Source organism: Sminthopsis crassicaudata, chromosome 2 (assembly GCF_048593235.1).
Source record: "Sminthopsis crassicaudata isolate SCR6 chromosome 2, ASM4859323v1, whole genome shotgun sequence".
Lineage (NCBI taxonomy): Eukaryota > Metazoa > Chordata > Mammalia > Dasyuromorphia > Dasyuridae > Sminthopsis > Sminthopsis crassicaudata.
The window spans coordinates 231971151-231995640 of record NC_133618.1 but is presented as its reverse complement, the minus strand read 5'-3'; the positions used below and the strand labels follow the sequence as shown (position 1 = coordinate 231995640).

The following is a 24490-nucleotide window of genomic DNA, read 5'->3' as shown; positions in this document are numbered from 1 at the left end:
GGACAAGGGGAATCAGATTGGCCTGACCCTGAGAAGATAAAACAAAAATGAGCCCGTTCCTTCCAGCTTTGTAGTGCTAAAATTCTATCCCTCTGCCTGTGGATGCTCAACTTTGTCTCCAACTTAATTCTCACATATTGGAGTCCAGTGGGACAAGGATGCTACTTTCTCTTCCAGTTTTATGGACATTGTTCATAACTGTGACTCATAACTATCCCATCTTTCTACAGAGCCATGGGATTTTGGAGTGAGAAGTATCCTTAGAGTCCAAATCTCCCTCTCCCCCCAAATTTTTACAAACGAGGAAACTAAGGATCTAGAGGCAAAATGGTTTTGTTCAGGGTCACATCGTGAATTTTATGGTAGAGCTAGGACAAAATCCAGCCTCTCCTTATTCCAAAACTTAATTAGACTGATTAAGCTCCTGCAGGGCAGGGGCCATGCTGTGTTAACATTACAGATTACCTACTCTTTCCTTTTCCTGAAGAGCTAAATTTGTGAGTGGTGAAGAGCTCATAGTCACCTAAGTAAGCCAGATCTTTTGAGCTCAGGTCCAGTGCTTCCAGCACACCATAATGTCTCCATCTTGAACTTAATTTCCTTTGTGCTGTCTTAAGGCAACTACTCCAAGGCTCTTACACAGAGTAGAAACTTAGTACAAGTTATAATGACTTGAGCCACTACTGTTCCAGACATGCTCTCAGGCCTCCGTTTCCTTGTCTACCCACCCACCCATCTAAAGTTCCCTCAAGTCTTTCTGCTTCTTGTCTTGGCCCTTTGCTTCTCTTCTTTCATCATACCTCTGAATCACTTCCTCCCAAAGGTGTGTTTTTTAAGCCTCTTCTATTATCCTCCAACACCAGGCACACTTTCCTTTCTCTTCCCAGATGTCTGCTCCTTCTGATGCATGAAAACAGCCTGCCTTGCCCAGGGGCTCCCAGTGACCCCCAGGAGCTGTCTCCTACTCTTGACCCCACTCCTTACTGCTGACGCACTGGCCAGAACATAGGCCTGCCTGCTCAACTCTGCATCCCACCAGTTGTTAACAATACCCATGGCCCAAGAATGACACCTCTGGTAATTTCCCCTCAGCTTATGTGAAAATTAAGGGATGCTGACAGAGGCCCAGGGTATTTCCTGGAGCTTAGGGAACCTCCTGGGAGGACCCAGTGGTTCGAGGTAAAACAGTTCATGGCAACTAACAAATTCCAGAATCCTTCCTCCACTCTCCCAGTCTATCCCTCACCAGGATAAGAGCAGAGTTGGAAGGAGCTTGAAAGGTCATCTGGTATTTCCTATTCAAAGTATAGCGTATAAAGCCTCATCCATCCTCTTCTTAAACACCATTAAAGACTGGGAACTCACTGAACAAATCCATTTCATTAGCAGACATCTCTGATTGCCAGAAAGTTATAATAGATGCTTATTGATTGACTGGCTAGAACATTCACCACCCCCTCACTGACCCTGCTCTCTGGAGCCAAAGGACAGGTCTAATCTTGCTTTCCCAATATAGCCTGGCTTTTAGATTCAGCAAGACAGAGATAAGGTTTGCCCTAAGTCTTCTCTTGTAGAGGGTACACAGCCCTAGTTCACAGAATTTTTCTTGGTAAAGTCCCTAAAAATCATCTAGTTCCATACTCTAATTTGATGAGGCAGCTAGGTAGCTCAGTGAATAGAGTACTGGAGTTAGAGAACCAGAATTCAAATCCCACCTCAGACATTTAGTAGCTGTGTAGGTAGCTTTGGCAATCCCTTAGTTTCATTTTGCCTTATCTGTAAAAATGGGGATGATAACTGTCCACACCTGCCAGGGTCATTGTGGAGATAAGAAAAGGTAAGAGATAATATTTATAATATGATTTACAAACTTTAAAGCATCATCTAAGTGCTAGTCGTTATTGTTTTATAAATGAGAAAAATGAAATTGAGAAGATAAAAGATTTATGCAAGCATGGTGGGATTCATCCCGGTCTTCTGATTGCAGATCCAAAGGGCTTTTCACTAAACTCTGCTATCTTAAGCAATCCTCCTAGGATATGGTCCTAAGTCCCCTCCGCCCTCAGCTGGACATCCTTGAGCTGTCAATGTTCCTCCTAATTCTCAGGACTCAGAATGGATAAAATATAAAGCGAGAGTGTTTTAAAAACTTGGCCTTGCAGCCAAAGGTAAGAATTCTCCAAGGTTGGCAAAAGTTCTATGATTCCAGCTGCAGCTACATCTAGTTACTTGATTCTTGTGTCTAAAACTGGCTCCATTCAGTCTTGTCAGGGCTGGCTGAGGAGGGGGCGCCATTTTCTCTCCCTGATCTATTGCTAATCCTGAAAAATCCACTATTCACGTCTCCTTCCTTGGATCATGGGATTTGAGAACTGGAAATATCCTTAGAGGTCATCTAGTTCAATGTCTTCATATCAGATAAAGAAACTGAGGGAGGGAAGGTAGAGAAGGTAACTGATTTCAAGTCCAAGTTTACCAGTTAGCATCTTTTGGTAAGGAGAGATAGGTGCATATTTAGAGTCATTATAGAACAAGGAGTCCTCCCTTCCTGCAGTCTCTCCCAGCTCCCCACAGGAGGGCCAGGTTAATTTTTTGCCTGAAAGATCATGATGGGAACTTGATTGGCCTGAGGATATAAGGTCCAGACCATGAAGAGAAAGGTGTTTGACGGGTGAAAGACAGGTTTCTTTTGGGAAAGTTTGGTGTTTCCTTCCTTAAACATTTGATGTTTAAAATCAGCCAAACAGGTAATAATATTAAGCTAGGTCTCCAGCCAAAAATATCCCTAAACATCACCTAATTTCTCGGTAGCTGTTCTGTAGATGATGTTGGGACTCTCCCTCTCTCTTAAATCTCCTAGCCTAAAGGCTCCCTATGAACTGGGACAGTCCCATATCCAAACTCCGTCTTTCCCCTGCACCTAGCATAGTGCTCTAAACCCAGTAAGTGCTTAATGAACACTTGCCAAATTTATGAATAATACGGAAAGCTGGAACATCTCTTTTCTTATGATAAACAACAAATCCTTCTGGCACTTTCAGCTTTTTAAGACAGCATTTTCATATACCTTTGGTCTTACTGTAAGGAAAGCACAATAGCCAATCTCTCCCCATTTAATAGAAGAGTGGACTGACTCCCAATATGAGTCAGTGGAAGAACAGATAGGATTGAGTCTCCTCCTCCAGCTTTCTGTCAAGGCAAACAGCCTCCCTCTAAGCCCGGGTTCACTCACCCCCAACATTATTCTTGTATGTGTTGTACATCTCCTTCACTCGTCGGTAGCGGAATGCCAACTTCCTCATCCAGTCGACTCCCCCATGAACTCCAGAGCCCAGACACAGGTTGGCCCCTGCCGCTGAACTATGAAAACCGTCCGCTGAGAAGTTATATGTACTGTGGAGAGGAAGGGAAAAGCACATGAGCCTGGGGAGATGAGAGTAGGGGAGAGAGAGCAAAAAGAAGTGGAAAGGAGGTGAAGATGGAGATTAATAGGAATAGACTCCAAAGGTCTGAAAAAGCTGAACCATGCCCCCAGTTCCTTGGCAATCTGATAGTCTGTAAACCCCCCTTCTCAGCATAAATGATTTTATATTTTTAAATTATTGAAGGAAAAACTAAATTTTAGTTAGAAGCTACTGAAAATAGATGTAATTTTTTTCTTTTCTCATCTAAGTCTTTTTCATTTCTTTTTTTCATCTACATTTTTAAATTTATGGAATTAGGAGTTTGCAAAATCTATTCATGGATCCCAAGTTAAGAATTGGGCTCTAGCTAGAGGGCGCAGTGCATAGAGCATCAGCCTTGAATTCAGGAGGACCAGAGTTCAAATCTGGTCTCAGACACTTAACACTTCCCAGCCGTGTGACCCTGGGCAAGTCACTTAACCCCAGCCTCAGTGGGGAAAAAAAAATTAAGCAAGAAAAATGAAAATAACAATTAAGTTGCAGCTGTAGCTCTGAAGGGAGAAGGGAAGACTCTTCCCAAGAAGCAAGGAGCTTCTTTTCTTCTCTCCAATACCCTTGGGTTTATTTTTGTAAAGAGGGAAATGTTCATTGTACCTGATTCTCTAGGGGACAAAAAAAAATCTTTCCTTCACACCTTATTCTCCCACCAAGGTATAATGTGAGCGTAATAGGTTTGGGGCCCAGAACCATGATACAGCCTCCCCAGCTTAATTCCTTTCTTGCTCAAGAGGACGATCATGAATTTATTGAGCGTGAACAATGAAATCGGTTTTCCTGTGAAATTGGCGGACATTGGCTGGCAAGCAGCATGCATGCTCCTACGAACATTCCCGGCACATGGTTAGTGTTACTCTGAACAGAGGCACAGACCTCTTGGCTGGAGCTTGCTCTGGGAAGAAGGCTTGGTGATGGATGTTAACGAGCCAGGGAACGGGCTGACATGTGGCTGGTGAAGCAATGAGCTTGCTGTAAGGACCCCTCAGGTCCAGAGCATGACAACTGGATATTTTAAAAGAGTCACTGATTTTGCTCCGGGCGGGGGCGGGGGGATACAAACTTTGGGTTTCTGAAACTACAGCAAAATCCAAGTCAAGGAGATTAAAGGTGGGTATGGTGAAATCCAGAAGGAAAAGTTCCACAGAGTAAGGGTAAGTCATGGTTTTTGTTTTGTGATCATTACCGTCACAGAATATCAGGGGGACCTAGGAGATCCATCTAGTCAAGGGCTCTATGTGTTTGTGTCATGGACCACCCTACCCCGGGCAGTCTGATTTATAAAATGCATCAGACTATAAGGAAAACCAATTATATTGAAATAAAATTATAACTGTTCTAATATTAAAGCTCCTCTACTTCTTGGTCTAACAATTTCCCCACCACACTACACATACTATGTTGTCAAATAAGTTTAAAAAAGTAAAGCAAGAGTTGTTTCTCTCCCTCCCCTCCACTAAACTCTGTGATGACTTATGACTAAATAACGCTGTAAGGGTGGCTTAACTAGACCGTCAGGACAATGCCTCCTCCTACCCTCTCCTGCTCTATCCTCCTGTGGTATCTCTCACAATAGGAGGAGAATCCTAATTCTTACAAACCACAAGGGAACCGTAAGAATACGCTTCGTTTAAATCACAGGTACTCCAAAAACTTAGTTTAACTAATAACTTCTAGTATCTTCACGTAACCACCAGAAGCATTAAAAGGATCCAGATTGATGGAGAAGGAATTTTGCCTTTCTTAGCTTGAGGTAAGAATGGTTAAGAAGTGAAAACAAAAGCAAAAAAACCTAATCTAAGAAGAAAGGAACTTAGAGGCTCTGAATAATTAGATCCTGCTGAATATAATGGCAATAATGTAAATAATAATAGGTAATATTTATATAGGTCTTATTATGAACTAGGCACTGTGCTTTTAAAAATATTAAAAATTAATCAAATTTAATTAAAATATAAAAAATAATTAAATTATTTTAAAATAGCGCTTTAAAAATATTCTTATTCTGAGTTTGGGGCTTTTTTTTTTTTTTTATAGATGAGGAAACTGAGGCAAACAGAGTTTAAGTGACTTGCCTAGGAGCAGACAATGGTAATGGTTTGAGGTTGTATTTAAATTCAGATCTTGATTACAGGCTCAGCCCTCTATCCACTCAGTTGCCAAGATTATCAGATTGATGGGATGAGTGGCAACTAGAATATCATAAAATTTTATGAAATAATACATACTCTTGGAACCCTTACTTAAATGAAAGAGATTCAAACATTGAAAAGAATATTACTGGGGTGGGGGGAATTGTCCTGCGCATTTCATAAATAACAAATTATATTTTATTGGGAAATGGGTCATTAATTGTGCTATGTTCTTTAGAGAGGGCTGTGTTAAACTAAATCATTCATTAGAGATCAAATCAGATATTACCCAAAGCCTTAGGGCTGTTCTAAGCTATTAGGTCTTAAAGCCATCCAAAGATTTTTGGAACATCCTGTACAAATAAAGCACTTAGCAAACTTAAAACCACTGCTATTGTTGTTATTGTTTTTAGTCTGAGACCTGCTTCTAATAACAACGACTACTTCTGTTGCTCCTAGTCTTCCTCCCATTTTATGGTGCTTTACTATTTACAAAGTGATTTCCACAGAACAACTCCATGAGGTGGGTGATTGTTGGAGTATTACTCACATTTTACAGAAGAGGAAACAGATTCAGAAAGAAGGGATTCTTCCAAGTTTACATGGCAGAATGAGGCCCTAAACTCAAGTCTTCCAAAGCCAAGTCTTTGCTTTTCTTAAAAAGTACTTTGTCTATAACAGTCCTGGCAAACCCATACAAAGTAGGCATTATGACCCCCATTTTACAGATGAGGAGACTGCATGGAAAGGATGAATGTTTCTTTATTTACTCTACAAGTTTGGAAGTCATTGGCTTGCTCAGTCCTTTTGGCATGGTGACCAGACTTTATTTCTTGCCAGGTCTTAATTTTGGAAAGACTGGTGTTGGAGAATAAATATTTGAAGGGTTGATTAAATTTTAGCTGGTAAGTCCTTGCATCACTTCTACATGTGGGGTCCTTTGCAAAGATTCACAGGGCCCTGTGCCCATTCCTTTGCTTTCTTGGTGAAAATCATAAAATTCTTGACTGCCAAGGTTTAAAGGGTTTCCTCATTACCTAGTATAACTCCTTCAAGTTACATATGTTGAAATTGGGGCTCAAAATGGGAGAGTGACTTATCCAAAGTTACACAATAGGGGAAAATAGAATTAGAATCCAGTTCCCTGACAAGTTATTTCTACTATGGCATTCTGTAGGGAGAAGCAATCTGGAACTAAACTCTATTTAATCATATAGGAAATTCTCCCATGCTTAAACAGCTTGGGACCAAATCTACTTTGTGTAAGAAAACATTTAAGGCATGGACTGCATCTTGAATCTCTTAGTTGGTGGTGGCTCTAAGAAAAACAAAACAAAACAAAACAAAAAAAACAATTCTCTCCAACTTGCTTCCCAGCAGTCTAGTTCTTCCATTTCTTTTACAGAGGTCTATACACTATGACCTACTTTTGTATGGAGATTTGGGAGCTAAGAATTTTTTTATATTACAAAATAAAGTTTTATTACATTTAGAAATGAAAATAAGTGAAACTAATCAAAATTAGTTTGAGAGTGCACAAAAGAGGTAGGTAAGAATCTGGCTGGCAGATCATAATTTTCAAACTCTTCCTGATTTTGAATAAATTCCAAATTCAGATTGTGAGCTTACTGTCTCTTTAAAGTTTTGGTTCAATTCTAACTGATGTTGGCATTAGTGAAGATAATGAAGAATGCTTCATTCTTATCCATTTATAGTATTGGGGATTTTAAATTTGAAATGTAAAAATCTACCAATAAAGTTAAGTCAGGATAGCTATAGCAACCAATGAGTTCTCAAGGCCATCCTGTCTACAACCCTTCACTGGGGCAGTACTAATTTTCTCAAAGCAGCTGTTAGTATAATACAGAAGAATACATTTGGAATCAGGAAACCTGGGTTCTAATCATGGCTTTGCTACTTACTAGCTATATTCATAAGAGCATAGATATAGATTTGGAAAGGTCTTAGAGTTAATCTACGCTGGTGATTCAGTGTATAGAGCACCAGCCCTGAAGTCAGGAGGACCTGAGTTCATATCGGACCTCAGACACTTAATATTGCCTAGCTTGTGACCCTGGGCAAGTCACTTAACTGCAATTGCCTCAGTGGAAAAAAATATATATATTCTTATCTATAAAATTAAGATAGTACTTTATACTACCTCCTCAAAGAGATGTCATGAAGAAAGCACTGACAGGACTGTAATGCTTTAAGGAAATATGAGTTACTTTTGTCACTATTATTATTATGGTTTTAAATCAACATTTCAATGTCCCTTTAACTGGTTTGATCATCCAATGCTCTATGACCCAGGGACATGGACCTCGTTGCAATTCCTTTTTCAAGATACTCTCTCCATTCTGGGCATTTTCTATGGCTCTCTCCTCTCCCTGGAATTCTTTCCCTCCTTATCTTCCCTTCCTGGTTTCCTTGGCTCCCTCTAAGCCTCACCCAAATTCACAGCATCTGAAAGAAGCCGCTCCTAATCTACTTTAATTCTAGTGTTTTCCCTTTTTTGATTATCTCCAATTTATCCTATATGTACCTTGTTAGTACACAGTTGCATACATGTTGTCTCCTCCATTCAACTATGTGCTTCTTAAAAGTAGGGACTGTCTTTTGTCTTCCTTTGTATCCCCAGCATTTAGAATAATATTTAGCACCCACTAGGTGCTTAATTGACATCTGTTGACTAACTAAACTGAAGTACAAAAGTAATGTCAAGTAGTAGTTATGGGGAGGAGAGGGCCAGTAACAGTCCTCCTGATTTCAAAGCTAGATGAGGCAGAAGCCCTATTATTTTCTGTACGATCACAAAATAACACATTTCCAGATTACTGTCCTTATTGCCTTTCAGGAGCAAGGTGCACAATTAAGAGGGAGTGGGGAAGGGAGGAGGGATCTTTCCCCTCAGATTCCCCACCTCAAATCCTGGCCATTGTCATCCGACGAGACATCATCAACATGGATCTGGTCACAGTCCTGAGAAGCATTTGGCCAAAGAGAAGAGAGAAAAGGGATGGGGAGAGTGGTAGGAAAAAAGGAAACAAGAAACATCACTTTTTAATTTGAGATAATTGTTGGGAGCAGGTTTCCTATGCTCTTATGAGCATAGCTGTGCCAATAGCTGATATTAAGAAAGATACTGGCATTTTCATTCTTTTCTTTAGACAACAAGGTTACCAGGACCTGACTAGGTCTGTTGTGCAGAAGCCTGGATGGTCAGAGTCAGAATAACAGCCACATGGTGCTGTAGGAGGAGAGGCATGGAAACAGCAGGCTCAATCCCCCAGCCAAGACTAAAGGGAGAAAGGATGGAGCCAAAATAAATTCATTCCATCTCTGTCCAACAGACTGGCAGTGCCGAGTATGCATGCAGAATAAGAATGGTAGACCTTAAGAGTCCTTGGCAATGCAACTGAATGTCATAATTTGAGGGCAATGGGGTGCGGGGAACACCTTGAACTCTAAAGCAAGGAATCTCAGACTTTTTTGTTCCCGGTGCGAAATGAAGGCTGACTAGTCTATATTACCATTTGCTAATCTAAGTATAACTTTCTATGGAATTGGAATATTTGTTAGCATATACACTTGCTAGTAGCTTTTATAATAATAGCTTTGTTGAAAAAGACCTTATGCATGAATGAATCAAGACATCATGGAAACAATGGAGTTAGAAGGAGTTTTAGGATTCATTTTAGTCCAGTTCCCTTACTTTACAGAAGAGGAGACCAGGAGACTCTCCTCACTGAACCATGTTTCATTCACTGAAGTACTTACCTGGGGTATGTAGCCCAGCTCTAGCAGAAGAGGATAAATCACCACTACACCAAGGCATCATTGATGCTAGTAACATCTATGAGATAGATGAATCCTATTGTCTCTTTGGATAGTTCTCAAAAGACCTTATTTGAAATTTTCAATATTCCTTTGTATTTCCCACTTGTTCCCCTCTTTTTCATATTGCTTGTGATCTCATTGTCACAGTATTATTTCTGTGAGTTCCAGGTATAATTCTGTATGACATTTTATTTTATTTTATTTTTTTAATTTTAATTTATTTTTCCAAATTATCCCCTCCCTCCCTCCACTCCCTCCCCCATGACAGGCAATCCCATACATTTTACATGTGTTACAGTATAACCTAGATACAATATATGTGTGTAAATACCATTTTCTTGTTGCACATTAAGTATTAGCTTCCGAAGGTTTAAGTAACCTGGGTAGATAGACAGTAGTGCTAACAATTCTGTATGACATTTTAATAAAGCTGCAGGGCAGGATGCATCACAGGAGAATAGATTTTAAACCCAGAAGAGATCCCAGAGATCATCTAATCCAATCTCCTCATTTTATATGGAAGCAAACTATATCACAATATAGTTTCAAATAAATAAATCAAATGAATCACACAAATTCACACCAAAGTAATAAAGTAGAAGAGGTAGAATTTGAACCCACATCCTGACTCCAAATCCAGCACCCTTTATAAGTGTTCCATGTTATCTGGCCCCTTCTAGGAAATTAAATAACCATAGAAACAGACCTAAAAGGGAAGTAAATTGATAATCTCTGTTTTACCTGGACTAACTAATAATAATTCACATGTCTATAGTGCTTTAAGGGTCTCAAATTATCTTATTTGGTGCTCACAACAACCCCATGAATTAAGTAATGAGTCTGGATATATGACAGATGAGGAAATCAATGGAAATTCAACAATGGTTTAGTGACTTGGCCCAGGTCACATGGCAAGAAAATGGCAGCACTGGGGCAAAGAACCCATATCTCTTGACTCCAAGACTAGGATACTTTCTTTCCACTACATTGTGCTTGCAGGTAAATTCCCAAAGTTCTTCCCGTCCCTATCCTGCTCAGCTGTACCTTCCCCATGCACCATACCCAAACACTGCTAACGTACTCTGGGCCTAGGCTAATTGGGTTTCAGAACACCACAGTTCCCCATGTTGCACTTGAGTTCATCAATACTAGTTATGTTCAGTGAAAGAAGAAATAGTGGAAACAGTAACTGAGTGAATGAGCAAGACATGTAGCAACCGTATGCTCCAGATTTTATCTGTAGATTCCTTCTTTTTTCAAAGAATGCTTTTACCTCAAAAAAGCCCTAAACCTTATTCTCCTCTTTCATTATGACATGTTGACATTATGATTTTTGATGAAAATGTTTAAAGAAAAAGATTTCTAGACATCACCTTCTTTCATCCTTCATCTGTCTGATGAAAATATCTATTTTCTCAGGGATTTTAAAGCTTTTTTTTTAGTTCACAATTTAGAGTTGTAGTAGTCAAAAGTCAAAAGATTCAAATTATGGCTCTGCTATCTATGAACTTAGTATGCGAAAAGTACTTAATAACTTTGGGTTTCAGTTTCCTCAAAAGTAAAATGACCGTCCCTTCTGAATCTAAAGTCTGTATCTTATGAAAAAAGTTCACACTACTGATTTTTTTATTAAATTATGAAAATCTTACATTCAAAGAGACTAAATGGACAATTTCCCTCTTACTCTACTTTGTCAATATGTACAAAACATGACTAACTATAAAGGGATAAAACTGAATTTAAAACCATAACATTAGAACTCAGCCATTTAATTGAATGGAGCTTACTGAATAGTAACCATCCTGTGCATTCTTTTGACCAGGCTGCACAAAATACTCAGCACATTTGTAAAATGGTCTTCAAAAACGAGTTACCTAGGAAAGCCACTTGTTACTTTTAAGTCACACTTAATTAAAAAAATAAAACAGGAGTTTTACATCTTTTGAGTGGGAAGGAAGCCTAGAGACCATCTAGGTCAATACTCTAAGGGGGTGACATTGGAGTTTCTAGATGAGATGATTTGTCCAAAGTTGCATGGTGTTGAAACAAGAACCACAGAACTCTACACTCCTAATCTAGAGCTCTTTATTCCTATTATCTTTTCTGAACATTAGTGACCACTAAAATCCTTTGATGAGAATCTCTCTATGCATCATGATGGGGATGCAGGACAAGGGGGGAATTTGGGTTCCATTTCAGAGCAGCTCTACTTGTTTATCCCAGAAGAGGCCTTGAGTGACCAGTGGAATTATAGGTCAGTTTGAGTCCACACCAAAATGGTATTGGATGGGGTCAAATTTTTCTCCTCTCCCCAAACCCATCTTAAAGAATTTAAGCTCCCTTACCATCCTGGTCTATCCCCTTGACATTACAGGTTGAGACATCTAACCCACCTGCGCAGTGAGCAGGTCACCCTCTTCCAACTTCTAAGCCAGAAACAAGGCTGGACCCAGGCCAGCCTTTAGGGGTAGGGGACAAAATAGAACCCCCCCCCCAGCATTTCCTCTAATGCCCTTTGTTGATCCACAGAAAACTTCAGTGGCAAGTTGAGTCCTGGTCCCTTGTTATATGCTGTTATTGAAAATAGTGTTTTAAAACCAACACTGATTTTACAGACCTTGGCTTTGCCGAAAATAAAATTAATAGCAGATTTCCCTTTAGCACATCACCCTGTCTGAAATTACAAAAACACTCCCCCATAGCAGTTGCAAGCTTAGAAAGCCACACTGGGATAATATTGTCCCAGCCTGCTTAGCTTCGTCTATACTGAGCCGTGTGTGATGTAAAGGGAAAGGCATCTGTGGAAGACCTGTTTTTCTCATTTGTGAGGGAATTGTTCTGGGCGCTAAAGTGTGACAACAGTAGCTATCACATTTCTGACTTAATAAAATACCGTGACACTTAGTGAGACACTACCTCATAGTCCACTGGCCGACCCTATCACATTACCTACTAAGCTACCCCAAGAAGCTAGGCAAAGCAAAAGTGGGAGGACTGGGTTTTACTACTTGGGAAACCAGACCGATTTTTCATTTTCACAGAAACTAGCTTTTGAGACCTGAGTAAACTGAGGGGGTAATGGGAAGGAAGAGATGCAGAAGAATGTCCATTTAAGCTGAACTTGATGTTCTTAGAGATAACCCTGGAGTGTTTTTTCCTTCTCTGCTTGAGCAGTCAACATGGCTCAGAATTATAGAATGCCAAAGCTGGAAGGGACATTATAGAATATTATAGCTAGAAGGAACCTTAAAAAACAGATTATTAGAGCTGGAAGAGACTTTAGAACAGAAACGTGAGAACAGAAAGGGACCTTAGAATCCATGTACTTCAACCTCTTGAAGGAACAAAAGAGATCTGAACAGTAGAAGTGAGGAAGAAGTCCTTTCTAGGTTTGTGCTGAAGGATGGAAGTGGAAAGCAGTGTAGACTGAATTTAGAGAACTAGTAATCTTAGTTTGCTTTAAACTGAAGAGTGAAATAAAGTATAATACTGTGAAAGAAGTCCTGTAACTCTAAATCTAATACTTTTCCCATCATCCCATGGTGTTTTAGTTAAATGAAGATATACTTTTGGTTCATGTGGGCATGATCCAAACATTTTAGTTGGAAGCAAACATTCAAAAGATAACACAACATTCTATGATGAGATCTGAACTGTGGGTGATACAAGAATAACATCTGCCTTCAAGGTCCTGACAATCTTATTAGGAAGACAAGAGTTCATACATGAAACAAATGTCCAGAAAAAGGAGAGATGAATACATGGAAGTATTTGAAAAGACTTCAGAGGAAATGAGACTTGAAGAAGTAAACAGGAGAAAAAGGGCATTACTGATAGAGGGGAGCCTTTGCTCAGAGCCAAGGTATCAAACTCAGAACCAGATTAAAATGTATTTGTAAAATATTTAATACAATAAATAAAATGCAATAGAATATGGCTAACATTATTATGTGGTCTTCGAAGTCAATATGTGGCCCATAGAGACAATTATGTATGGTTTAGTAGCCCTTGCTTCTGTTTGAGTTTGACATCACTGGCTTTGAGGAAGTCACTTCCTGTTCAGGTGATGTGGGGTCATAGGATTTTGAACTAGAAAGAAATGAGAAGATGAAAATCAAATGAAATGATCAAAGTTTCAAAGTGCATAGAGTCATGAATGGGATGGAGATAATCAGTGATTGAGTCACCAAATCCTTGAAGATAAGACATACTGGAGGAGGTTCTCCTTGAATCTTGAAAAATACACTTTGGAAATAAAGAAAAAATATATATTATATTACTATATAGATCATATATATTTCTATATATTATATATATATGTATATATATATATATATTACTATAGGAGGTAGCAATTTTGTAGAATTAATTTGAAGAGGTGACCTAGATGAAACAAGTTCAAAAAGAAATTAGTTTAGTTTAGCGGATGACAGGGTGAGGTAAGTTGGGAGTTACAGCCTTTGGGCTCACATTATGGAGGCTATTCCTGTCCTCCACAGAATGTTCTTTGGTGAGAAAATGATGGGTATGATCCAATGTGACATTTGTTAGGTGTTAGTGTCCTCGTGGAAGTATGTATTATATCACAGTAGAAAGAACATTGGCTTCTTAAGTCAGAACACTTGGGTCCTATTTCTGATGATTATTACCTTGCATATGTTAAGCAAGTCATTCAAATCTCCTTGGACCTCAGTTTATTCATTTTTAAAACAAGAGGCTCCAGAAAGATGACCTCTGAAGTTCCTTTCAAGTCCAAGTTTACAATACTATGATTCATCCCCAGTGGATTTCTCTTGGCCATGAGTAGCAGCAACAGTTCCCACTGAATATGGGGCACTAATACCATGAGGGGATACAGCAGAAAGACTAGGCAAACAAAGCTGGCAATTCAGATTTTCAACTTCTGATACTTTTTTGCTATACTTTAGTTCACATGGTTCTTTTAGAGGAAGATTATATCTGTTGGTTTCTCTATCTTGCTATACCATGAAATGACCAGCCCTCTATGAGATGCTTAATTTATCATAGTTTTCTATAGTAGGGTCACATTCATGAGCTCCGATGATAAAAAATAGATTGCAAGCTGCTTAAGAATGATGGCTTCGTGTTGTGCTACAAGAAAAGAGAAAAAGACAGTTGAGAGAGATTTGTAAGACTTGTAAACTGATTCAGGGTGAATCAGAACTAGAAGAATATTTTATACTATAATATCAATACTGTAAAAATGAACAATTCTGAAAGATTAGATATAATCAATACTGTGATCAACCATGATTCAAGAGAACTGATAAAGAAAAACATTTTTTAATTCTTCCTTCCTTCCTTTCCATCAAGCATGTTGAAAATAAAAACACTTAAGAAGTCTCTCCCCCCTCCAAAAATAATAAAAGACCAATGGCAAAGCAAAGGATTTCTCTTACTTAAGAAGTTATGCAGTTATAAATTTAAGAACGTATAAGATCTAGAGAAGTTCATGACTTTTCATCCAATTCTTCAAAGCATTATTCTTGGTTCAAAAAAAAAAAAAAAAAACCCAACCTTTTGCCTAGATAGAGGAATGAGTGAATTGATTTCAAAAGATCTTTTCCCGAATGCATTCTAGCCATTCTGGTTTGGCCAGCATATTACAATATTAACTAATCATAGCTAACATTTAGGTAGTGTCTACTATGTGCCAGATACTGTGATAAACACTTTACAAATATGATTTCCTTTGATGCTCATAACCATGCTGTTGTTATCATTATTCCCATTTCACATATGAGAAAACGGAGGCAGATAGCAGTTAAGAGACTATCCCAGGGTCACAAAGCTCATAAGCAAATAAGGTTGGATTTGAATTCAGGTCTTCCTGATTCCAGGTTTGGTGCTCTATCTACTCTGCCATCCAGCTGCTCCCAATATAAAAGATACAATGTTGGACTTGGAGTCTGGAAGACTTTCACTTTTCACACTTATTTGTAATATGACTACTCAAATTAGATATAGAGAGTCTCAGAATTTCTTAATCTGCCAAATGGAACTCATAAAACCTTTAGTACATACCTCACAGTATTATTGTTATACTCAAAGGAAATAAGGTATATAGTCTCCTTTGTACAGAACACTGTACTGCATAAATATCAATGATTATTATCTCGTCTCATGAATGTTCCATGTTCATGTTTGTTTCTGTGCATTTGCTCATGCTGCTATAGAAAAAGAAAGCCAAGCATAAAGATTAGTTTATTAATGTTTTCTATTTTTTTTCCCCATAAGGTCTGAGATGTTTCCCTCTACACATTTGGCATCTATCTATTCTTTCCTTTAATACTTTGCGAACTATCTCTCAATGTCTTCACCACTGTGCCATCTCCAGCCCAGGTTTTTATTTACATTTGGTCCAATCAGGCTGCTTCTCCCATCTTTGTTTTCATTATTGTCATTTCTACTTTCTCTCTCTTAGACTGTGCTGTCAGGATCTAAGTGGGGCATTCATACTTTTGTGAATTAAAGCAGTTCATTATGAGAATCTTTTGCAGATCTTTTCCATTTTTGCTTGTCTTCTTTTCATTTTCATCTTTACATTTCCTTGGGATAACTTTGCTTAGTTAAGTCTCTGACCAATATTTTTTGAATGATGAAAATCATTTATTAAGCCATTAAGATGTGCCAGAAACTGTACATTTGTAAAATAGGGAGTGTCTCCATTTTCAATGAGCTTATCTTCAAATGAGGGAAACAATACATATAGGGAAGTCATGGCCAGGGAAAAGGTTTTTGGAATAATTTCCCCAAGTCCTATTGCCTTCAACAATTCTTTCAGTTCCAGGCTATTATTTTCTTTTCTCTAAACTCGTCAGCAACTTACAATCCATTACAAGCTACTTTTAGACTTATACTTACCTGTATACAATTCTGTACTTTTAGGTATTCTACATGTGTCAGTCTTGTTTCTCTAACTAGAATGCAAACTCTTCTAGGGCATGTGTGATGTGTTGGGCTTGCTATTAGTATTTAGTCACATGACTTGGGAAAATCATATTAATCTTTTAAAGCCAGTTTCCTCATCTGAAATGCGGACAATAATATTTGTACTATCTGCCTCTTAGGACAGTTGTAAGAATCAAATGAGCTGTGTAAATACACTTTATGAACCTTGAAGCTATTATCATACTCTTGCCTCTCCCCCACTTACTGGTCCTAGAGTGAACACACAGAAGAAGCTCACTAAATGTCCGAGTGATTATTTGGGGGGAAATCTGTGAGTGGTTCTACTTCTGTTAGATAGAGGATAACTTTTATTAGTGGAAAATAAGTGGCATGCTCCAAACTTCATGGATATTTCCAGGATACCACATAGTACAGTTTAATGTCAGAAGACCTAGTTTGAATGAATGCTATCACAGATGTGCTAGGTAGTCTTAGGGAAATCATGTGTCTTGTCTAAGGATAAGAAAGGTTTGTGGGTAACGTGAGGGGCTTACATTGGATAATCTCTAGGGTCTCTTCCATCTCTACATCTTTTGATCCTAAAATCAGAATGTCTCTGTGTGGCAGGGTCTTAGCATTTTAGAGCAGAAGAGACCTAACAGAACATATAATTCATCCCCTTAATTTCATAGAACAGGAAACTTAAGCACACAAAAGGGAAATGTCTAGCTCAAGAGGAACTCAAATTGTATATCTGTAGAACAACAGTCAAGAGGTTCCCAAAGGTACTTGGGACTATCTTCTAATGGTGTTTCCACCTGATCTGTAATCAACTGACAACAGTAATCCTGCCATTTGCTACCTGCCAAATCTTTGGCTGCAGATCAAAATGTCAAAGTTGTGGCTGAGCAGGTGCCAATTCTTTCCTGAGTAGCCACTTGAGGCCATTAATTCTGCTATCTTTTGCTCCCGGCTTGACTACTATCACTAAAGAAAAATAAAAGATGTTGTTGACAAATCTGCTTCTGGAAAATGACTCCCTTCAGGGTCTGGGCAAGCCAGTCTGCCTTCATTTTTCCTATGAGATACATTTTTCAAATGAGTTTGTTGAGTGCTTCCTCTACATTAATAGGATAACACATTACCTAAAAAGAAAATGCTAGCACTTTTTTGCACTGTCAAAATGTTTAACTTTTCTGAAGAACGATAAAGATGCTTCACCTACCCCTGGATAAATTGCCAGCCAGGCAGAAGCTCTTTGTAAGCAGACCAACACTGACATGTGTGAAATATTATACTCTCCAATAACTCCTACAAACTGAAAATTAGACATTTAGCAGCAAGATCCAGCATCAGGAAAACAGCTGTGTCCTTATCTGATTTCAGAAGCAACCTGGCGCAGTCAGTCACCTTCCTTCCCATACCATCTTTCCTCCCAGATAGATATGGCGTACTTCAGCAAGTATGGGCAACTTGGCCTCTTCTGAATGTGTCCCCTAATCTCACTGGCCAAAAAGCTGAAGGTTCACTTATCTGTCCTGTTCAGTTTTGTCTGGCCAAACTGCCACTTCAGATTTCAGCTTAAACCTCATTCCCTCACGAAGCTTTTTCTGACTAACCCCATTAGCTCCAAACATTCCATTAAGCATGTCCCCTCAGATCTTAAATACTTAGATTTTTTTTGTCAGCATTTTAATTCACAAGAGTCACCTTTTTAAGGTATTATGAAGTCTTTTCTAAATATTTGTCCTTTATTCCTATCAGGTGACATGATTCAGCTGCTTTGGTTTAGTGAATCAGAACTAAGGATTAAAAACAAGTCTGAGTCAAAAACACTCAGGCAAATCAGGGAGCCAAGAGGACAGTTAGTGTCTGGAGGCATTTAAAGACAATATGTATACACTAAACCACTGGTGAGGGTTTTTTGGTTTGTTTGTTTTAGTATAAATGGAAGAGAAATGATGGTTTTCTTTAGGTTTGCATTTACGTCTGTAGTTTTAAGAACAAATTAATCAGGTGAGCAGGGTGGGGTTCAGAGAGGAAACCACTTCTAGGTGAACAGGATTTGGGGTCAAAGACATAGGTCAGGAATGGGTTCCCAAACCAAAAGTAGGAATGCAAAAAAACAAAAAACAAAAACCAGTCTGCTAAATCTTAAGTCAGGGAAACAGGGACTGGAACAGAGTAGGGCCAGAGAGGCAAATCGCTCACCCTCAGGGTGACGAGGGTCTGAGAGTCCTCATCTCTGTGCCTTTGTTGATGAGCTAATTTCTCCTAGGCTCTGACTATAAGGCAGAAGGAAGAAAAGACATGATCCAGAGTCAAAGATTTTGCAGTTTGCTCTCTCTGTGACTCTAGACAATCCCATCCTTTCTTCTCTGGCTCTGGTGCTCTCATCTATACAAGGAGTAGTTAGGGCTATGTGCCTTTTAAGGTGCCTTCCAGCCCTGTGATCATGAATTTTTCACCCTATTGGCCTCCCCGCTTCTAGATTACAGCTTGAAAGTTGAGGACTGAACACGGGGTCACTCATCTTCCACTTTCCCCCGCTAGTCTCTCTAGGATCCTAGCACATGCCATCTACAAGACTTGTTTTCTTTAAAAACATACCAATAAGGGTTGTTTGCACCAGCAGAGAAGATCCATCTGATGGCAGAGCATGTATACTAATTCAACCGCAGGCTTGCACTGTGGACCTTCAGAAAGCAGCGGTGGTCACACAAACTGATCATTAGTATTCCCAAACCAGAGATTCTCTTCCAGTTTTCTCATCACAGCCTAATTTCTCTTCCTGACTCAATGTAGGTTTTTTGATCTGCAGGATACTTTTGTATCTAAACAAAGAACCTGCTTCCTCCCCCACCCAGCTCCCCACAGAGACTCAAGCTGTCTTGGAATGCTACAGTGTTAAGATCTTACTAAGAATTACTTTGGTCTGCCTGTCCTACTTAACTGGCCATTTTGTGGATGAGGAAGCTGATGGAAGTTAATTACTTAGGGTCACACAGTGTATTTATTAATGGTGGGAGTGGGAACGGAAATCATTTCTCTTGTTTTTTCTTTTCATTCTATTCAGAGGCTCATAGGCTTAGATTTGGAAGGGATGTTAGAGTCTAGTTAAAATACTGCTCAAACACTGCTCAGTTTACAGAAGAAGATTCTGAGGAATCAGGGAGGCCAAGTCAATTGCCTGAGGTCACACAGGTACTTAAAAGCAGAATCTGAACCGAGGTTCTGATTCCAAACCTGCCGCTCCTTCCTCTGCCTCACTCACTCCGACTCTGGGAATCATCCATCGCTCAGCCTGCTCTGGATACAGTTACTGTACCACTTGATGGTGCTACTGTCTCTCTCATCAGAGAAGTTCAGAAAGGAAATCAGCCCAGGCTTGTCTTTCTTCCCGTAGCTAATGAAACACAAAAAACTGCTCTACCAAGAAGACAAAATGCTCTGCTGAATCTGGAGACATTTCCCAGCTGCCAAGGGCTCTGGTTTCTCCACTTGTAGAAACAAACTTTGTCCTACTAGTTTTTTTTTTTTTTTTAAAGATATTCTAATGAAGTTGTTTCCAATTTCTAATGGGGCTTGCTAGGGGTCACAGGGTTTCCTAGAAGGTGGTTACATTTTCTAGACACAACAGGGTCCAAAGAAGACATTGTGGACCTAGGAGGTGTAGCTTCTGAATTCTAATCAGAGGTGTATGATAGGCGTATTCAACTGCCATTCAGAACATAGATTTTAGTTTTGGCTCTATCCATTACTGGCTAGGTGAAATCCCAGTCTCAGTTTTTCCATCTTTAAAATGGAAGCGATAGAGAGTGGACGATTGGCTGACTAGGGTCCCATCCAGCTTTAACAATCTCTTCTAGTCTAGTTTCAGCGAACTTGTTCTGATGCACCCAATCTTAGGGCAGGAATACGCCCTTTATTGGTCTGGTGCTTCTTAGATTAATGTTTTTAAATGCATAAAATAAAATACATAAAATTGTCAAGGAAGTCAAGTTTATGTTTAAATAGATTTATCAAAATATTAAGATATTAAAATAAAAGTTCAGAGATTCCAGGTTAAGAATTCCTAGTCTGGGTATCACTGAAGAATCCCCCTGTAACACGGCAGAGCAAAGCTCCCCTAAGTGTCAGCAGGAAGCTGTTGGAAAATGCTATAGAGAATGTTTCATTCCGTGGTGGCCAGACCTGTGCCAGTGAAACTCCCTTCACTCAAGCAGCAGAGCCTCAAGGATCTTCTTTCTGGCCGTCTAAGACTTGCCAGAGCCCGGGTCACCTCTATGCCATGAGGGAGAAGGCAATGGGACGCCCGAGTACAGAAAGGAATGAACTGAAATCAATCAGTCTGCCAGCTAAAAAAAAAAGTGATATTCTTAAAAGTGATTTTCACTTTTCTTCTGTACCAGGGACATCCAGTCTCTTAACAGTTGAGCCAAAACAATGATTTGAAGGTTAAATTCCTTTATCTTTTCTGTCACTTCTTTGTTCCCAAACTGAGTAGCCAAAAATGAAACAGACACCATTCTTTCAAAGTCTGGAGAAACTAACTGCCTCACCAGGCAGAAAGAGAAAGGGGACGTTGCCAGTTGTTGGGGTCTTAACTTGGGCAGAGTCTGTCCCAGGATGTAAGCAGCAGGAGGGCAAGCTCTTGCTTTTGCCATACTATCAGACTTGTTGCTTGTTTCTTTCTCTCTCCACTTCATCTCCCTCTCTTCAACTCACTGATACCATTACCTTCAGCTTCCTTTCCCCTCTCCTAATCTGTCAATCCTCAGCTCTCCACTCCTCCCCCCCAAATTTCTTAGAACAATTGCCATCTTATTGGGGCAGAATGTTCTTTTCAGAACATCTTTCCTTCTTCCTTCTTTCTATCCCTTGATTTCTGACTTCCAGGTTGGAGGCATGAATTCTTATGGTTTAGTACTGTGCCTAGCACACAGTAAGTGCTTAATAAATGCTGTTGACTATCTTTTGTGGCTGTGTTTTACACAGAGATGGAGCTTAGTGAGATCCCCCAAACTAGCTGCCTAGATCAGAGCTGAAAGAGACTTCAAAGGTCATTTGATTCAATCACCTCATTTATTTATTTATTTATTTGTCTGTCTGTCTGTCTGTCCATGGAAGAGAAGTGGTTTACCCATATAGTGTTAGTGGCAGATCCTAGCCTAGACCTTGGGCCTCCTGACTTTTCAATTCAGTCCCCTCCTCCATCATACAACACTACTATCAGCCCCATCCATACCCATGAGTATGGTCTTGATTTAAATCTCTCTAACCAGGCTAGTGTGCAAGGAGAAGCTACATGTGGCTCCCGTCTGAATTCCAGAGGGGCTACATGGCGCTCGTTGTGGATTGCTGGGCCTTAAAAAAAATGTGTTTTTGGTTGTGTATGTTTTAACTTTTAAATAACATTATGCGGTTTCAATTCTGTGTAGATGCCCCTAGGGCTTGTTGGCAGTGGGGACATTTTTTTTAAAGTTCAGAAAATAAAAACAAACAACCTTCACAGCACAATACCAATAGCCAATATGGACCTTTTAAAGAAGGTGTTTGAATTCATTCTAAAGAGGAATTACAAAGTCCCTCCTGTGACTACTTGTACTTAATGGTCCCAGCTCTCTGTTTACCTCTAAACTCCAAAAAGATCAAGGATTTAATAGGTATGTCTTCACTGACTCTGGTGGCAATCTTTCCAAGGTCTTTGAGGACCGCTGTAGTCGACTTTCTAGTGATGCCCCTCTTTGCATTTAGTTAGACTAGTGCCTAGAAGATTGATAGAAAGTCTGCTGCTTGGCCTGCAGCCAAAATCTCCCCAGCTTGTTTGAGCCTGTGCAACTTGCTTCTTTGCTGATATAGCCTGCAAGAAGTCAAGGTCACCTCTAAAGCCACAACAAGGCATCAGAGGAGGACTTCAGGTGAGAATCCGTATCTTTCTTCAAGGCCCAGCACAAGAGATACCTCACCCAGAAATACTTTCTTGGTGTTGTTAGGTGCCAGTGCTTCTTCCTGAAATTATCTTTCATTTTCTTTATATGTATGTTACATCTGTTTATGTGCGTAGATACTGTTTTCCCCATTTTCTCCTTGGGATCAAGGGATAATTTCATTTTTTTATCTTTATAGCTCCTTAGTATCTAGTATAAGGCCTAGCATACAATGGGTGATTAATAAATGTTTCTTGATTGATTGAATGCTTATTAGTATAGTAGTTAGACTACTGGATGCTTTTAACACTTCCTAGTTGTGTGATGCTGGGCAAAGTACTTAATCTGTCTGATCTCAGGTTTCATATATGTAAAAGAGGGATAAAGGATTGTGAGGTTCCAGTATGATAATGTATATAATAACACTTTGCAAAGCTTAAATTGCTATATAAATGTCACTGTTATTAACAACAATATGGTAATAATATAGTATACTACAAGTATAATTATAGTTATCAGCAGTTTGCCATTTGCAGAGATTTTCAAATTTATAGAATGCTTCCTATACATTATTTTATTCAATCCTTACACTGAAAATTTAAGGTATATATTATCAGGATTATTATCCCCATTTTCTAAATGAGGATTGAAGCAACTTAACCAAAGTTGCCCAGCCTGTTAGTTGGCAGAATTGAAGGTCAGTTTTTTTAATTGTCCATTTTCAAAGCAGGTTAGGTTGTTGGTTCAGACCAGCACAAATATGAACTGAAGAAGCTTCTCTTTGCCTTGAGGTCAGAGGTCATGGCAGAGAGGTGGGAACCATTCTTTTCATTTTGTTTCTGGCATCTGCTATAGTGTCTATTCAAAATGGGCACCCACTGAGCTCCAGGCTCATATGATTTGTCCCAAGAATGAAGAACTTCTTCTCATCTCTCATGACCACAGATAAGCTTTTCCATATTTGTAACTTGTAGTTTACAGGCCAACCTGAAAAGTCACCAATTTCCACACTTTACTGGTGTCAGGGGAAACTTTTCTGTCCAGAACCAGGCTTAGATAGATATTCCTTAGCTTCTCACCTTCCTGGGTAGGAGATACTGCACAAGTTAAAGCTATCTCCCCCTAATATCCATAATGTATAGCCCCAAGTGCAAGCTGACTGTACCCTCCCTCTCTGTTTCTGCCATCTTTTTCTTTTAAAAACAAAGTTTTTCCTTCTTCACAGGCATTTGAAAGAAAACTGTAATACTGTAATTACAGATAGTTCTTCCCTTTGCCTCATGCTTTCCTCCTACAACAAGCCCCCTGGTGACTATGAAAATTATTATTCATTGAGATCTGAGAAGATGTCCTAAATCATAAAGCTAGTAAGTACCTGAGGGAGGATTTGAATTCAGGATTTTTGATTCCTTTTAAGCCCTTATTGCTTTTTCTTCAGCTCGACTGGTCACTAATGGGACCTTTGTCTTACCTTTTCTAACAGAATACAAATTATCAAGGAGTAATAGCATTCATTTTTGGTTACCCTGGAACACTGAACATACAAAGGACCTGCATGGAATAGGGACTTAATAAGTATTTATTGAATGAAGAAATTAATCATATGCTTCCTATGCTGTTCATTGTAACAGGAAACCCCTTGGACTTAGAGTCAGAAAAGACCAAGGTTCGAATTCTGTTTTCAATATTTATTAGACAAATAATTTAAATCCTATTATAATAGCATTGGTGTATGCTTCACATGGCAATTGTGAGAATCAAATAAGATAAAAATACTTTCTAAATATAAAGTGCCATGCAAATGCAAATAAAAGTCAGTCAGTCTGTCTGTCTTATTTTAACCATCTCATATAATAATTCAGTGATATTACTTCTGGGATCTTGGGTAAGTCATTTATACTTCCTGGGTCTCAGTATTCCTAAAATAAGGAGATTAAACTAGATGGCTTCTGACATACCTTTCAAATCTGGAACTATTATCTTGAGATCCATATGCCTCACAAAAACTTAAGATTTTTACTGGGTGTTATCCCACCTTTATTTAAAAACCCTCTTTTCCTTTTTTCTCTATTACCCCATAACATTTCTCAGGGGTCAGACAGACTATAAGACTAATACATTAAGTGAATATTTTTCTCTTTTTGTTCCTTGTTCCTGCCTATAGAACATGTTGTAGACAATAATGAAGACTTGTTTTTAAAAGCTTCCATCCTGGCCC

At 39.1% G+C, this 24490-nt stretch overlaps 1 protein-coding gene across 5 annotated transcripts in view; it reads right to left on the bottom strand.

The window, feature by feature from the left end:
- Window positions 1-24490, bottom strand: part of EYA2 (EYA transcriptional coactivator and phosphatase 2) — a 231317-nt gene that overhangs the window by 14515 nt on the left and 192312 nt on the right. For all 5 annotated transcript variants that reach the window (XM_074288542.1, XM_074288543.1, XM_074288544.1 and 2 more), the window contains exons 11-12: window positions 8514-8572; window positions 3233-3393 (exon numbers count right to left, since the gene is read on the bottom strand). In XM_074288542.1, the coding sequence (XP_074144643.1) occupies window positions 3233-3393; window positions 8514-8572 (220 nt within the window). The remainder of the gene's footprint in view (window positions 1-3232; window positions 3394-8513; window positions 8573-24490) is intronic.